This window comes from Balaenoptera borealis (assembly GCF_965194805.1).
Source record: "Balaenoptera borealis genome assembly, chromosome: 1".
Lineage (NCBI taxonomy): Eukaryota > Metazoa > Chordata > Mammalia > Artiodactyla > Balaenopteridae > Balaenoptera > Balaenoptera borealis.
The window spans coordinates 180,488,951-180,505,430 of record NC_138860.1 but is presented as its reverse complement, the minus strand read 5'-3'; the positions used below and the strand labels follow the sequence as shown (position 1 = coordinate 180,505,430).

The following is a 16,480-nucleotide window of genomic DNA, read 5'->3' as shown; positions in this document are numbered from 1 at the left end:
ATGGAAACCCTCTCTGACTCCCGTCTAGCCTGGGGCCAGACATGAGCCAACCCTCTAGAAACACCCCCCCTGAGCTGGAAAAAGGGAAAGGAGTGATGCTGGGATATTGCAAAGAGAGTTTCCAGATAGAGGAACTATTTGTCATCACCACATTGGGAGGGTGCCTCGTTCCTAAATATTGCCTGCGATTTTGCTAAAGGTATCTTAACAGGAGCGGTGTAACTGCTGTCAGAGATAGAGGGGGAGAGTGATGGCCCCATTCAGGATAACGAACTGCTTAGTTAAGGCGAATCCGTTTCCACTCCTGATCCTGCTTCTCGATAGGGCCCTTGGTGGGGGCGGGGGGCGGGGCTCATGCATCGAGGCTGATTGGTGGCAAATTTAATGCCGAGAAAGACAGAGCTCCATCTTTAACTGGTGGCTGATTCATTGACAGGTTCATTTCCCGGAGAAATGGCGTTGAGTTGTATAGGCAACGATGGCGTCAGGATTCAGGCTCAGTTAACATCCGACATGGGGTTGATCAGAGCTAGAAGACCCCGAAAATGCAGTTCACCCTTCATTTTGCAGATGTGAAAACTGAGGCCCAGCGAGAGGGGCAACCTGCCGGAGGTGCCAGAGCTGGTTGGCAGCACAGCTGAGCCCGCAACTCACGTTTCTTGTGCTCTTCCGACTGGATTCACTGCCTCCTGGCTGGTGGATGAGCCCATCTCTCCCCACCCCCGCCTGCTCAGCGGCCCCTTCTCACCAGCCCAGGGGCTTGATTCAGGGATCCTGGCAGCAGGGGGCTTTTTGGATCTCCTCCCTTTGGTCTTCTGTCCTCTGCTTTGTAGAGAGGAATTCTGGTGGGTGTTTTGGCTCTGGTCCCAGTCCAGATGGGATGTCTGGCTGAGCTGGACATTTCTGAATCTCCTACTCCTTGACCAGCTTCCAATGTCAGACCCCACTCTTCCCACTTCCATCCCAGGACCGTCCTTCCTCAGCTGGACGGTGGGGACTGGGGGGATATCAGGGGACTTGGGGACGAAGACGCACGGGGATGCCTCACCCTGATCAGGGGTACCCCCTTGTGGGCAGGGCTCGGGATGAACAAACTCCTAGAACATGCTTCACCATGTTGGACCCTGTGACCGTTCCCACGTCTACATTACACACGGGGAAACGGAGTCCCGTGGAGGCCACATAACTTGCCCAGGTCAAGACTGAGTGGTAGGGCTAGTAACTTGAACCAGATAACTGACTTCAGATTTGTTGGAAGCATGTGGGTAGGAGAAGCAAGGAAAGTGAGGGGGAGGGTATTTTCAGAGAAAGAACCAACACGGAATCTTCGGAAGATGATGGGATTTTGTGAAAAAGGAGCTGGAGGAATGTTAGACCTAGAGGAGAACTTTCCCTGTGTTTTTCTTTTGCAAAAAACTCCTTGGCCATGAACTCTTGTTATCCCCTCTCCTGTGTGTCTGTTTCTGGGAAGGTGAGTTCTCACCTGTGATCCAGGTGTTGACTAGGACTGATGCAATCCTTGCCTGGTACGTATGTCAGAAAATCACCCTGCCACCTGCTTCTCCCTCCCTACCCCAACCAGTGATCCTACTTCCAAACCCAAGACTTAGAGCCCATGCATTGCCTGAGGCTTGTCCTGGTCTTGGGTAGGAAAGGTCCAGGCATCCCACAGTTCACTGTGAGGCTCTAGAGCCTGGAGGGAGTGGGGTCTCCCCTCTGCCCACATCCCTCGCTGGGACCTGATCTCACCCCAGACCTCTGTGTCTGCAGTCTCCATGTCTCCATCATCATCTACCCCATCTGAGAGCCAGGCGTCTGATGAAGATACAATCAATGCAGCGGCCAATGGCGGGCAACCCCCAGAATCCTCACATGACCTCAGCAAGTCCCGTGACTCTGCTCCGGCGGTAGCAAACGTGGTGGGCAGCTTGGCCTCGCTCGAACTCAGACAGATCTGGGTTCAAATCCCGGCTTTGCTGCTTACGTGGCAGCAGTATCGAGCCAGGCCCTTCACCCCAATGAACTGCCATTCCTCCTTTGTGACAGAAATATTCACAGGGTGACATGAGCACTGAGACTGCCCGCCCAGAAGAAAGCTCAAAAAAGCAGCACTCATATTCTTATTTTAATACTCTACTGATATTAATGAAACTCACATCCCAGAAGGAGAGGCAGATGTGCAAACAGACAATTATACGCCAGTGCGACATACGCAGTAATCGCAGCATCTTACGAGGAAGTCACGCGCAGGCTGTTCCAAGAGCCGATGGAAAAATGGGAGTGAAAGTTCTGGGAAAACTAGAAAGTGCCATGCGCCCAGGGAAGGAGGTTTTAGTCCTTAAAGCTGAGGTCTCCTGCCTGCTCTGCAGCCTGGCAGATTCACCCCCATCCCCCTCCCTCTGTGACTTCAAGTAAGGGGACCTCGGGAATGAGAGACACAGTCACTTCCCAAGAGAGGTGTTTCCTAGTGTTTGTTCCAAAGGACTCTAGCAGGGTGGGAACTAGGAAGAGGCAAATGAGACTCAGGGTCCTGCAGTGGAAGTGAGGGCCTCCTTAAACCTGGCACCCTAGGCATCTGGCTTGCCCCACCCTCGTGCTGGCCCTGGTTCTAATCCTACAATGGGCTCCAGAGTGTACAATGTTACAGAAAAGTTTCTCACCACCGCCCAAGTTTGGAGAATCACAAGCACACTCCAGCTTCAGGGCCTTTGCACATGTGGCATCTTCCACCTGGAATTCTCTCCCTCTAGAGTCACACATGGCTCACACTTTCCCTTATTCTGGCCCTTTCAAGGGAGCCTCCTGGGTCGTGCCCTGTCCAGAGCAATCCCTCCCCCATTACTCTCCCTCGCTTTACGCTGATTTGCTTTTCTTCATTACACTTATCACCACCTGACATATTTCCCATCGTTTGTTCCTTTGATTATCATCTCCTCTGCTGGACCATTGGCTGCAAAGAACAGGACCTGCCTGTTTTCACTGTTGTATCCCTAGTGCCTGGAACAGTACCTGGTACCGAATAGATTCTCAATAATTTTTACGGAAGAAGGCAAGACAGATAGAAGGAAGGAGAGAAGTTTCTGAGACTTTTTTTTTTTTTTTTGGCTGTGTTGGGTCTTCATTTCTGTGCGAGGGCTTTCTCTAGTTGTGACAAGTGGGGGCCACTCTTCATCGCGGTGCGTGGGCCTCTCACTGTCGCGGCCTCTCTTGTTGCGGAGCACAGGCTCCAGACGCGCAGGCTCAGTAGTTGTGGCTCACGGGCCCAGTTGCTCCGCGGCATGTGGGATCTTCCCAGACCAGGGCTCGAACCCGTGTCCTCTGCATTAGCAGGCAGATTCTCAACCACTGCGCCACCAGGGAAGCCCCTGAGACATTTTGAAGGGAAGGACCATGTTTAATTTTGTTTAAACCAAAATTTCTCACGCTTAGTTGATAATGGATATCTTGTTGCCTGATACATCTATTAGCAGCTCATTCTCTAAACAACCCAGAAAATGCTGTCTTAAGGCATCAGAACCACCCTCATGCCCCCACCTTTTAATTCTCCTCTGCCGGTATCCCGAGGACCTCCTCTCTCTGCTATGTAGTGGGCTTTCTCTGCTCTCGCCCAGGCCTGGCCCTGTGAAGCCTGTGCCCCAGACACCTGCTACACCTGTTGGTTCTCCCAGCATGACCACCAGTCACCGGAGTTTCCACCACTTCCTCCAATGCCCACCAGACTCACACCTGTGATTCCCTCAGGGCTCGCCAAGAAACGGTGATCCTGCAAGCTGGCATCCCGCCCTGGCCCGCCTCACATACAAGCACCATCTGCACCCGCCTCGGGCTGGCTGGAAGATTTATACATCTGAAAATGTGTCCTTCCCATATCCTTCTGGTGGGAGGGGCCGTTCTCTGTTCTTGAGCTCCTCAGCCATCTGGACAGAGGATGCTCATCTTAGCTGTAGCTCCAAAGGTGAGACACGCCTCCCAGCCCTGCTGGAAAGGTAGGCGGCGGCGGGGGGGTCATCCCAAGGCTGGGAACCGTAGCAGAGGGGATCAGGTCCTGGTCTCCTGCCATGGTCCCCCAGCAACACACTCGCATCCTTCCCAGGGCTGGATGGGAAATGTTTGCTGGCCCATTCTCGCCTCTTCCATCCTTAGCTGTGTGTAGCATGGCGGTCATAACTGAACCAGAAGGTCTGGGTTTGAATCCCAGCTCTGCCACTTACAGCTGTGTGATCTTGGCAGGTTACTTCGCCTCTCTGTTTCCCCGTGGAAAGTCAGAATAGTACTAGTTCCTTTCTCCTAGGATTGTTGTGAAAATTAAGTGAATGAGTGTGTATTAAGCACGGAGCCCAGTGTCTGGCACAGTGGGCGCCATGGAAATGTGAGCCATTATTACTATTTCACACTTGACTTGGCTTTCCCCAGCGTCCCCCCTCCCACTGGGGTTCATCCCCCTGCAGGTGGCCTCCTTGTTTGTCATGGTTTGGCACTGGCTGGGCTTAGGGACTTCTCTGATCATCCAGGCTGGGCCAGGTTTCCCCTCTCCCCTCCCCCAGTCCCTCACCGTAATCCTACCGTTACCCTCGCCGGCTTAGTGTGATCGTGTTGTGAATCTGTCCCTCCACTGTACGCTCCTGGAGGTCAGGGCCATGCTCAAGCCATCCTGCTTCCTGCCCGGGGCCTGCTCAGAGCAGGTGGGAGCAAACTCTGGGGCAGAATGAATGAGGAGAGGAGGGGGCAGAAGATGGGTCCTTCCTTCTGGTTCGTTTGATCACTGCTCTCATGGGCCAAGTGTTTTCTGTGGGGGTCCCTGCAAGCCTGACCTTCGGTCTAAGTTAGAGGCCCCCTGGGGCTGAGCCCCGAGTTTACCCCCTTACCCTGGGTATTGGGACCTGAAGCCTTGGATCGCACAGGTCAAGTCTGCCTCCAGCTTCCAAATTGATCCCCCTCTAGGTTGATTCTGTTTTCTTTCTTTCTTTCTTCTTTTTCCGTAGAGTGTTGTAACCATTAAGTTCCAGGCAGGGGTCAGACCCCTGGGCTCCATCTGCTTAGGTTGCCTGCACAACTGAAATCCCCAAATCCATTCTGGCTAGTTTTCTCATTAAGACAATCAGACTGGATTGATCCATTAGATCAATGGCTGGACATCAGCCAGCAGGAAGCCCATCCAATGAGCCTGGATGATCAGCCCAAGAATGAGGTCCCCCATTGAGCTGGAGTGGGCACCACGCCCTGAGGGTGGGGCTCTGGGAGGCAGAGGGGGTGGGTCAGAGGACTCAGCAGGCTGGACTTTGGTGTGAAGGCATCAGTGTTGCCCGGGGTGTATCTACCAGGAGAAGAGCCGCAGCTCCTGGGAGCTGGGCAGGCAGGAATTCCGGGGACAGCTGGTGGGTGAGAAGCATCATCTGTGCTTGCAGACAATTGAGACTCCTTCCCAGGCAGTCAGCCCGTTATCACTGCCCCCCCACCACCGTCACCACCGCCATGGCCCAGGGTTGGAACTACATCTCCTTTTGGGCGGCAGGGTGTGCTTGATGGGAGGTTTGGGGGTTCAGGAAGCAAACACCAGTTTCCCAGCTCTCTCTTCCCTTCTCACCAGGAGTAATTTTATGAGGCTGCGAGTGGAGGGGTATGGGTGCCTAGAACACCATATCCCGATGTTCCAGAGACCCTGGCTGAGTGAGATGCTGATGGGGTTTAAGGGATGGCCAAGCACCCATATTCAAATACAGTTGGAGACACTAGATTAAATGCATTTCAGCATGTACATTTCCTACAAAGCTTATGCACATTGCGACTTTCTAAAAGCGGGGATGGAGGTGCAATGTTGGACCACAGACCCGTTTCTCTGGGATATCTTGTAGCGATACATCGAGGCACTTCCTCCAGGTGCCAACCGGTCCTACTTTCATGGGACAGTTCATCCCAAGAAGTGTTTTCAGGATTGGAGGGATCCATGGGAGCCAGGAAGTTTCTCGAAAAGGGAGGCATCAGTGAGAAGGTAGAAGAGGGTGATGAGCCCCACTCAGGCCCACCATCACCATTCACACAGACTACAGTGCGAACAGCGCCCCCTACCGTTGTGCCGGCTCCTTCCCCCACCCCACCTGTCAGCCCAACCCTCCAGATCAGCTCGTGCCCTCACCACCCCATCTCCTTTCTTCCATAGGCTACTTGACTGTCAACATTGAGCCTCTCCCACCCGTGGTGGCTGGTGATGCTGTGACCTTGAAGTGTAACTTCAAGACAGATGGCCGCATGCGTGAGGTCGTGTGGTACCGGGTAAGTCACCCCCACTGTCCCCTCTATACGTATGGCCAGGGCTGAGGGTAGAGTCCCCAGAGCCTCTCTGGAGACCCTCACGGGTTTGGCTATGTACTCAGCCCTAACCAGCCCTGAGCTGTCCTGTGCTCTCGGCCAGGTCCCCATCCTCTGCTGAAACCCTCCTTGAAGATCCTTTTGCCCAGTCTTCTCTTCTGCCCTCAGTACCTATCTCGTTCTGGCATCTTTTGTGTCGCCAACATGCCCTTATGTTCAGGAAACCCCAGTAGTACCTAGTATTAGTTACTAAGAATGCTGCAGACCCTGATTACAGTGTAACTAAAGAGCACTGAAGGGTGGAATTCGGGGCATGAGGATTTGGGTAATGTTCTTCACAGGAGAGAGAACAGGACAGCTTCCTGCCTTCTTAAAAATCAAATTACAGACATAGTCTGCCTTCTAATCCGATTACCCATAGGATTAGTCCAGGTGTCTGGCACCCCAAGGTCTAAGGAGGTCTGAGATGGGATGTTGATAAAGATGAGCAGATGCCCGCCTGCCCAAGGCCCAGGTGTTGGCAACAGGAGAACCAGCTTTGGGTCACGGAAACAAGTGTTGGCCTTTTTAGCCACCAATAGACATTTCTATGTGTCTGGACTGGGCATCCCAGCCTGGTCTCCCTTTGCCGCAAGGGAGTCGGGGCTGGCTGGGCTCAGGAGAAGGTCCAGTTGGCATTGACTTTCTTGCAATGCCGCACTTAGGTTTGCACAGAGCAAGGTACCGCCGCCATCTGGGGAACGGGTTAGGCGGAGAGCTCCTCTTCCATGAGCTACAACAGGGGGTGGCAAAATTTTTCAGTGAGGCCCAGATAGTAAATATTTTCCTCTCTGGGGACCATATGGTCTCTGTCACAACTACCCAGCTCTGTTATAGTGTGAAAACAGCCACAGACTGGAAGGGCATGGCGGGGTTCCCATAAAATTTTATTCATGGACACTTGAATTTCATGTAATTTTCATGTGTCACAAAATCTACTTCTCCTTTTTTATTTTTTCAACCACTGAAAAAGGTAAAAAAACGTTCTTGGCTCACGGGTCATACAGAAACAGGCTGTAGGCTGATTTGGTCCACCAGCCCTAGTTTGCCGGCCCCTGATCTAAAACCAACACTTCCCTAAGCTTTGTAAGTTGTGTTGCCCTTTCTTCAAGTGAAACCAATGGGTGACACAGTCAAGTGTCACTGCTCTGGAAGGAGCGTGGAAGTAGGGGGTGGGGGGTGGGGAGAGGAGGTGGAAGGTGGGGGGTTGGGTGGGCGCAGCTTGGTGATGAAGCATCTAGAACTGGTTCCTTTGCTCCTTCAAGCTATTGCCACGCCCGCGGTGCAGTGCAGGGAACCCCAGTGTTCGAGGATCCTGCTGGGGAGTGCTCACCGTTCAACGCCTTGACTCGGAACTGGGATCCTCAGCCTCCTTGCTGTTGGTCCGGTCTTGCTTTGAAGCATCTGGTAGTTACCGTTCCTTCTTGCTTTCTTGGCCTTTGATTCATCATTTGCTGGTCGCTGCCATTTTGCTGGGTGCGGTGACCTGGGCTCCTTTTAACCCACATCATTGCTCTCCATCGTAGCATTGTAGCCCCTCCTACTTAGAATCACCTCCGACATTCGGATCCCCACAGGGCCCCAGCTTTAGAAGAGGTTTCCACCCTGGATAAATCAATGGGCCTAGAGAAAGTCAAGGCATATGTTAAATAGTGCCATGAACTGAATCACTAAGAGGTGTATGTACATGATATGGGAACTGCTTGGCTGACACACACTGTGAGCATCTCATTAGCACCTGGCAGAAGGACTGGGATAAATTAACTCCAGCTCACTGCTGAGGATGGTACTGCGTCTCTTCCTCAACCTTGAGTGAGGGGTAGTGAGAGACCTGCTGAGAGAAATACAGAGACCCAATGGGAACAGTTGATAGGAGTGAAGGTGGGAGGGAGCTTGGAAACAGGAAAATACCAATAGGCATCTCATTGCCTTCCCATCCTCTGAAGCAACTATCTTCACTCTTGTTTGAAATCAAATGTTCCCGCATCAGTAGTGAAAATCTCCCTGCAGGAGTAGCTACCAGGTTTGGGGCCACAGCAGTGCCAGACCGAGATGTAGGAAACCAAGAGCAGGCTTCCGCATGGCTCACGTCTACGTTCTCTGAAGACCAGGGACGTGGCTGGGGCAGGACGAGATACCCAGCTTCCAGTGCAGACAGATTCCCCTTCCCCTTCTCTGCCCCAGTGTTGAGCACCCTTGTTCACTGCCCACCCCCCACCCCATCTCCATCCTGGCCTGCGATCACATTGATTGCTTTAAGCGTCAGTTAAGTCTCTTACGGGTGTCAGGCCCTGCGTATCAGGCTATGGTAGGCTGCACTAATTAATTTATTTTATTTCATTTCACATCCTTTGACTGAGAGCGTCTGGAATGGGGGTGGTGGTGGGGATGCAGATGTATGCAAATCACATGCAAATTGCCCACTGGAGCCAAATACTTGGGCCCTTTTGATTCTGTAGCTGGACTGAGGAAGTGGGCTCAGCCGACTTGGTACTCTCCCTGGGACCAGGGGAGCCCTGCATGCCCTGTCTCTGATGGTGAGGATGGGGCAGAGGACGGAAGCAAATTGCAGGGAAATGGTGCCATGCTGCCAGTTCTCTCTTTGCCTGCTGCCACTCTGGCCTTCTGACACCTATCACCTCTTTTCCCAAGGAGCCAGCTGAATGGAGAGAGAAGAGCTTACCGAGACAGGGGCTCCAGGAGCCAAAGCCAGGGCAGGGCTTCTGGAGGGTGTGGGAGAAGCAGCAGTGGAAACCCCAGTCTCCTTCCCCAGCTGGATCCCCCCCAGACAAGCCCCCACAGCTTCGTCCCCCCATCTCTGTCTTCCCCCAGCTGCCCACCCTCCCAAACAGGGAGCTGCCGAGCGTTGTTTGTTTTCTGTACGTGTGTTTGCTTCCCTCCCCGGCTTCCTTTGCCCGTCCTTCATGAAAGAGCTTACAGAGCCCGGCTTGGAAGGAAATGAATAGATTACACAGGTCCAGCCAGGGCTGCGTCTCCAATCCCTTTAGCAGGGAAAAGCAGGGCATTGTGATGAGGCCGCCTCTGCCCACTCAGCCCAGTGGGCACAAAATGACCCAAAACATGTGTCAAGCCCAGCAGCCTCCCCTCTGGTCCTAAAGACATTATCTTAGCAATTGGGTCATCCTAAGCTTTCAGAAGCAAGTGGATTGGATTCTTTGGGTAAATTGGTGGTGATGGAATTGTGTGAAGCAAAAGGGATCACCCCCTCGGGGTTAACAAGAACACTGTCTCAACATTTGGGAAGGTCTTGGCCTATGGACCCCTCGGGGATGGGGTAGGTGGGCAGGGAAATAGGAGGAAGTGGTCAGGGCCTGCACCTTGGACACCTGGCCCCATGGTCAGGCCAAATTATAGAAAAAGATGACAAAATTCTAGAATAGACTCAAGAAGGTGGACATGATCAGAGCCCCTGGGTCTGTGCTGACCAATATGGTAACCACTTGTCACATATAGCTATTTAAATTTAATTAAATCAAATTAAATTAGAAATTTGTTTCCTCAGTCAGACTTGCCACATATGATTAGTGGCTACCATATTGGACAGAGCAGGTACAGAATATTTCCATCATCACATAAAGTTCTATTGGACAGCCTGCTGTAAATATTTGAAAAAAAAAATTATGGCCCCTCCCTGGAATGTACTGTACTTTCCTGGCAAGGGAATGAAAGTGACTGCTCACTGAGCCAACTTTCTAGGCAAATTCACCGTAAAGTGAATTTCAGAAAAATGAATTTTATTTGTTGTGTAACCTGCCATCATTGGATTGCAGGGAATGGGGGTTTGGAAGAGGGATCATTCTCAAAAGATTTCTTTGAAAACATAGAGAAGATGTCAAGAAAGTTTTCAGGCCCCTGAGGTGCTGGTATCATAGTCATCTATCAAAGCCCTGTTCAACTTAAGGATGCTTCACAGCCTTTTCACCATCTCCCACGTTTTCTTCACTGTTGCATGGGTTCCCCTCCCAGATCTGAGTTTCCTGGCCTTCTTCAGAGCTCAGGCACATACCTTTCCTTTTTCCCTAGAAAATATACAGCAGCTAATAGAGTAGGGATGCAATTCCACACTTGGCCAGTAGGAGGCAGTCGCCTAACAACCAAACTATTCTAGCATTAAGGTTGGGACCTGGTTATAGAAAACAAATGATAAATAATATCCTCTACTTAATCATTTCTATCCATTTACACCTAAATTTGGGGACTCATTCAGTAATTCTGCTAATACTAATCTGAGTGACTAACATTATTGAGCCCTTACTCTGTGCCGGGCACTGGATTGAGGGCTGTACATACATGGCTGCATTTCATTTTCATGTTGGCACTGAGGTTGGTAGTATTGTTAAGTCTGTTTTTCAGATGAAGACACTGAGGCCATCCAAAAAGACTGTGTCAGCTCATGTTGCCTTCCCTGACTTCCACAGAAAGTTCTAGACACTTCCTCCTCCATGATTCCTCTTTGAGGGTCTATACTCCAGCTCTTACCTCATTATGTCAAAATATCTGTCTGCCCACTGGGCCATGAGCATCTCAAGCACAAAGGCCACGTCTTTCCCCCATTATATCAACAACGCCTAGTGGAGAGTCATCTCAGTAAATATTTGTTACATGAACAAATGTTAGAGGTGGAAGTACAGACGCACGTTTTGACAGACCATGCCAGGTAGCCCACTGCCATTTCAGGTGGGCATCTGTGTCTAGCTGATCGTATCTGTCTGCTTGGGGAGTGAGTGTGAGTCCTTGTATACTCAGGGGGCTTTGTGGAGTATGGAAAAAAAGGAACACTTCTTATTAGGGAACACTGTCTAAGCTCATTTACTTGGAGGTCACCTGCCCAACAGGCAAAGCCAAAGGTCTGTTTATATCATAGAAACCCATTAAACAGCCACGGAGAATCCTGGGAATTTAACCTTTCACAGCAGTTTTTATCATCTTTCCTTTGTTTTGTCTCTTTCCTTCACCATTTGTTCCCAAGAGCTGCACTGGGCTCAGGTTACAAGGCCACAGAAAAGAGAGCCACAGAGCAAGGAGAGAGAGGAGGAGAGTGATAACGCCACCACTTTCAGGAGCCCCTTATCTCGTCTCTTTCACGTTGTGGGGAACGTGTGCCTGAGTGTTTGTTTAATGGTGGAGATTCCTCCTCCATGATGCTACCTGGCTGGGGCGAGCTCCCGCCCTAGGGCTCTGCTGGTTGCCTCGGCAGTGAGGGTTTATGGCTGCTCTGAACCATTAGAAAAAGGATTAAGCCTGGAGGCTGGGAAGGGTATGGTAGGGAGAGAGGACTTCAGCGTCAGAATACCTGCATATGTGTTCAGGGCATGTGACTTCAGGCAGTGACCTAATCTTTCTGCTTTAGAAACCTCATCTGAAATTGGGCATGAAACCACCTACATTGTAGGCATAAATGAGATAATGTCTGCAACCAAACAAGCCCAGTCCCACTGCAATCCTTTTATTCCGCTCAACAAAAACTCATGATGGGACCTGTTGAACAAATGGCAACCATTGTCCTCTCATGTCTCTTGGTAACAAGGGATCCAGAGAGGGAGATTATAGAACAAGAGTGGAATGTGTTGTGGGAGGATCACCAAGATGGGATTCCTTGAGATCCATCCTACCACCTGCCTTGCCAGCACAGACAGGCAGAGATAATACGTAAAGCTTGTACCCTCTTTGTCGCTATGTGGTTCTGCTGGTGAACTCACTGGATTTAATTCTTGGAAGGTCATCACACAGCTAAGCCCTTTCAATGGATCTTAGCTCTCCCTGAAGCCAGAAGCTATTTCAAAATGGCTTTACTGGCATTGGCTCTTTCTTAGTCTCGGTCCTTCACAATGTTTTGTTGTCTGAAACAAAATGGAAAATGATGATCATAAAGGGACATTACAGTCTAATGATATCATAAGGGCAAGAAGGCAGGTACAGCCTTGGTGATGAGTAGAGACTAGGGCCCAAGTCCCAGAGAACTGGGCTGCATCACTCCTTTGGCCCCTCTGGCTTGGAGCCCATCCTGGCAGCCTTTCAACCTGGCTGCTCCTTGCTACCCTCTCACAGGTCTTGCAGCTCCAAGATGTGGAGGAGGAAGGGATTAAGGAAGACAAGAAGCCTTCTTCCCTGAGCCAGGGCTAAGCTGGCTGAGCTGCCTTATCCAGTTCTCCATTCTTGCCCCTAGCCTCCCAAAGGAGCAGGCTTTCCCTGATGAGGAATGTCCCATACCTAATTTTATCACACCAGTCACATAAGAGGAAAGAGAAAGTACCAGAGAGAAGGCCCACCAAAGGACAGCTGATTGTACGATAAATGTAGTGACACATAAGGAGGGAACAAACATCTTTCTGAGTCTAGTTCCATTGCAATCTTTTTATTCCACCCTCAACCGTAGATTGTATCCATCCCATGTCAGACATTTCCTCCTTCTGGGAGTGGAGTGATGGGAGCAACTTTAAGCTCCCTCTAGAGGTCAGAGTGTGAATTGCAACTATTGCATCCCCAATCCTTGGTTTTTAATGGAAGTTCGGTTGCAAAGAGGCAGCAGTTGCCCACTCTAACTGCTCCTTAGAATTTCCAGAGGGACTTGTAAACACATACTGGTAGCTGAGCCTCACCTTACAGTTATTGAATCAGAACCCCCAGGATTGGAGCCTCAGGGCCTTTGTACGTTTAACAAGCTCCCTCAGGTGATTATAATGCGCTTGGCTCAGGCAGGGACCACGTCCTGGTGTTTGGGAAACTGTTAGAGGGAGCTGCTCCATTCATCCATTCAACATTAATTCAGCACGTGGTTACTGAGTCGGATGGTTCTAGGCACTGGGGGGACGCATCAAGGAACAAGAGAACAAGATCCTGAACTCATGTAGTTTACCTTGGCAGGGGGTGGGGGAGAGGTTAAAAAGATAAACAAGCAAGAAAATACCGGATAATGATAAGGGCAGTACATCTAATTATAATAGAATGATGGGATGGAAAGGGATTAGATGGTCAGGAAAAGACTCTCATTTAAGCTGAGACCTCAAAGGTAACAAGGACCCCGCCATGCCAAAGGGCAGAGACGGAGTATTCTGGGCAAAGGAAAGAGCAAATGCAAAGGACCTATGTTGGGAACAAGCTTTGTATGTTCAAAGAACAGAAAGAGAGCCCACTGCATGGCTGGAATGAAGTGAACGGAGGAGAGTTAAGAGATGAGGTGAGACAGATGAGCGAGCCCATTCATGCCAGGCCTTGAGCTCCAGAGAACTGGGTCTGGAGTGATTCTAAGGGCAGCAGGAAACTTTGGAGGGCTTTAAGCAGGGAAGTAACAGGATCTGGTTAACTTTACTAAAAGGTCACTTCTGGGTGAATGGACCATGGGAGGCAAGGCTGGAAGCAGGGTTATTAGAACAGTTCAGGCAGGAGGTGGCAGTGGCTTTGGTGAGGACCAGGAGGGCGGTGGTGGAGATGATAGGAGGGCAAAGGAATTCTGCTGTGACTTGCAGGTCGAGTCCCAAGGGCTTGCTGACATGTGGCGGGGTTGGTGGGGGGGGGGGGTGGGGAAGGGAAGATTCGGGATGGCTCCTGGCTTTTGAGCTTTCGAAGCTAGATGTGAGGGATGGTGCTGTTTCCTGAAACTGGGAGGGTAGGCGGAGGAGAAGGATGGAGGGAGTTCTTTATCAGCCATGGTACGTTCCAAGTGCTTCTAAGACATGGAGATGGAGCGGTCAAAGCAGCAGGGGAAGCTAAATCCGGGATCCTGGGGCTAGGTCAGGACAGGAGATTTGCCCTTGAGGATCATCAGACTATGGATGGATCCAAAGCCACGGGCCTGGATGAGGTGATCCCCCCAGGGAGGCGGCCACAGAAGAGCACCCAGTGTGGACCCTGGGCACTCAAGATTTAGAGACAGAAAAGTAAACCGGTGAAGAGATTGGAGAAGTAGCAGCCAGCAAGATATAAAGAAAGCTGGCAGAGTGGGGTGCCCAGATCCCGAAGGAAGAAAGTAATCCAAGAAAGAGAGAATAGTCAGCTGCCTCCAATGTTGCAGTGAGAGGACTTAAAAGAACCGAGGAATGTCCTGGACCAAAGCAGCCTCCTCAGAGTTAGTGGGGGCAGAAGCCTGGCTTCAGTGGGCTGAGGGAAGCGCTAAGACCAGCTATGGCATAGCCTTGAGGTCTTGAGTATTAAAAGGATTTGACCTTGAACTTCTGGAGAAACCTTGCAGATAACATAAAGACACCATTGCTTCTATTTAGCCCGTTTGCATGTCGTTCATAAGCTACCAAGTGCATTATCTATTCCACACTTGCCCTGCCTTGCAATCCGCAACTGATGGCAGCATCACTCTCCTCTTCAAGGATGTGGAAGTGGCTGCCCAGAGAGTTTAGGGGAGTCTAGGGTGATTCAGCAATGCATTTGGTATTTGGAGGAAAGATCCCAGCTCTAACCATCCAATTAACTCAGTGGCCTGTGGATGACAGCCATTCATATAACCCTGCTCAGTGCATGGTACATGAGGCTGGAGATGCAAAGGAGGACCCTCTTCCCTCCAGGGGAGAGCTTCCAAGTCCAGGTGTCATTAAAATGTAAAGATCTGTTTCCTCATCTAGCCAATGGGCTTGATTGGCTCCCCTAAGCATCTCCCAGGGGTTTGTGTGAAACAAAGGAGATGCCTACAGAAAAGCCATTTCCATCACCCTCAGTGCAGGAGAAATAGGCTTCACTCATGTCCCTTTATCCTCCTTTCCGCCTGGCCAAGTCTTACTCATTCCCTCCTCTGTGAAGCCTTCTGACCTTGTGCATCAAGCAGAATTCAGAGATCCTCCAGCTTATGTTCCCTCAGCATTTTGTACATTCTTCGATTAGAGACGTATCACCTGGTATTTTAGTTACCCGTCTTGTCTTTGTGTCTGTGGCTGAGTTTTATTTATCTGCTTCTCCAATGTGTGCTGGTACCCACAGGCCCTGGACCAGAGTCCTTAGGTGGCATCTCTGGATCCCTAGAGAGTGGGTGGATAGGCTTCTGGAGGTGCAGAAAGTATGCCCAATATGTGTGTACATTTTTTTAGTGGAAAGGGACCGAATATTCTCAAAAGGGTCTGTGACACCCCCTAAAAGGCTCAAGCATGGCAACAGCAGGTGTCCAGGGCTTGTGAGGGTGAAACATGGAGGGGGTCATTACCTCTACCTGCGGGTCACCAAGGTGGTACTCAGGATGGGTCTCGGAGACCAAGGGGCTGCAAGGCTGTGACAGGAAGCCTGTGGTCCTTGAGCTTTCCAGGGACCTGGCGGGGAGGGGTACTGCATTCAGCTTTAGATGGAAAGAGCGGTGGGGGGGATGGGCTTAGTCCAGATGCCACAGACCAGCCAACCCGGATGTGTGCACAGACACTCTGGGACGGGAGAAGGAGATAAGAGGGGGAAAAGGAACGGCTTGCTTTGGCCGCAATTCACCGCTCACTCTGGCATGAGGGAAGGTGTTCTGACCAGAGAAATCGATCCTCTTTGGGGAATTAAGATCAGGTTTCTGATATTGGCAATGAGACCGTTTCTCTGCCTAGAGGTGCTCATACAAGGCTTATAAGAGCTCTTGGCTCCCAGACTGTTGGTGGGGTGACGGGGAGAGTACCAACAGTTGGAGTGGATGCCCAAATAACAAGATGTCCTATTGGAGCACATGTGGACTCCACCTGTCACAGGCCGTCCCACTGGATGGTCATGAAAAGAAGACAGGGTAGACTGGCAGATCCAAGGTAGACGCATTGATGGGGAGTTTGTCCGCACTTACCAAATGCACAGAAAAGAAAAGAGCAGGGGCCTTGGAGCAAAATGTCCTGCTGTGTGACCTTGAGCAAATCACTTGCCCTCTCTGAGCCTCAGGAGTTTCATCAGTAAAATGACAGGATGAAGTGAGATGGTCCCTATAGGATGTGCTCTTTCCCATTTTACAGCCAACCCCCCCCCCTTCCTTTCCTCTCCCCCAGCAGACCTGGGGTGGTGGCAGAGGCTGGCGCTTCACGGCCAGGTGCTCCCTGGGGTGGGGCTTGGGCAATTCTTCATCAGGGCGGAAATCCCGGCCCGAGTTGCTGTCGGGCCCTCTGAGCCAGTGGAAGCCAGAGCTGTATTAAGCCCAGAGTGTGATTTCCAGCCG

The 16,480-nt window shown here is 51.0% G+C and overlaps 1 protein-coding gene across 2 annotated transcripts in view; it reads left to right on the top strand.

Moving 5' to 3' along the window:
* The window catches only part of IGSF21 (immunoglobin superfamily member 21), a 249,547-nt gene that overhangs the window by 103,166 nt on the left and 129,901 nt on the right, over window positions 1-16,480 (top strand). For both annotated transcript variants that reach the window (XM_082403017.1, XM_082403018.1), the window contains exon 2: window positions 6,158-6,270. In XM_082403017.1, coding sequence (XP_082259143.1) covers window positions 6,158-6,270 — 113 coding nt within the window. The remainder of the gene's footprint in view (window positions 1-6,157; window positions 6,271-16,480) is intronic.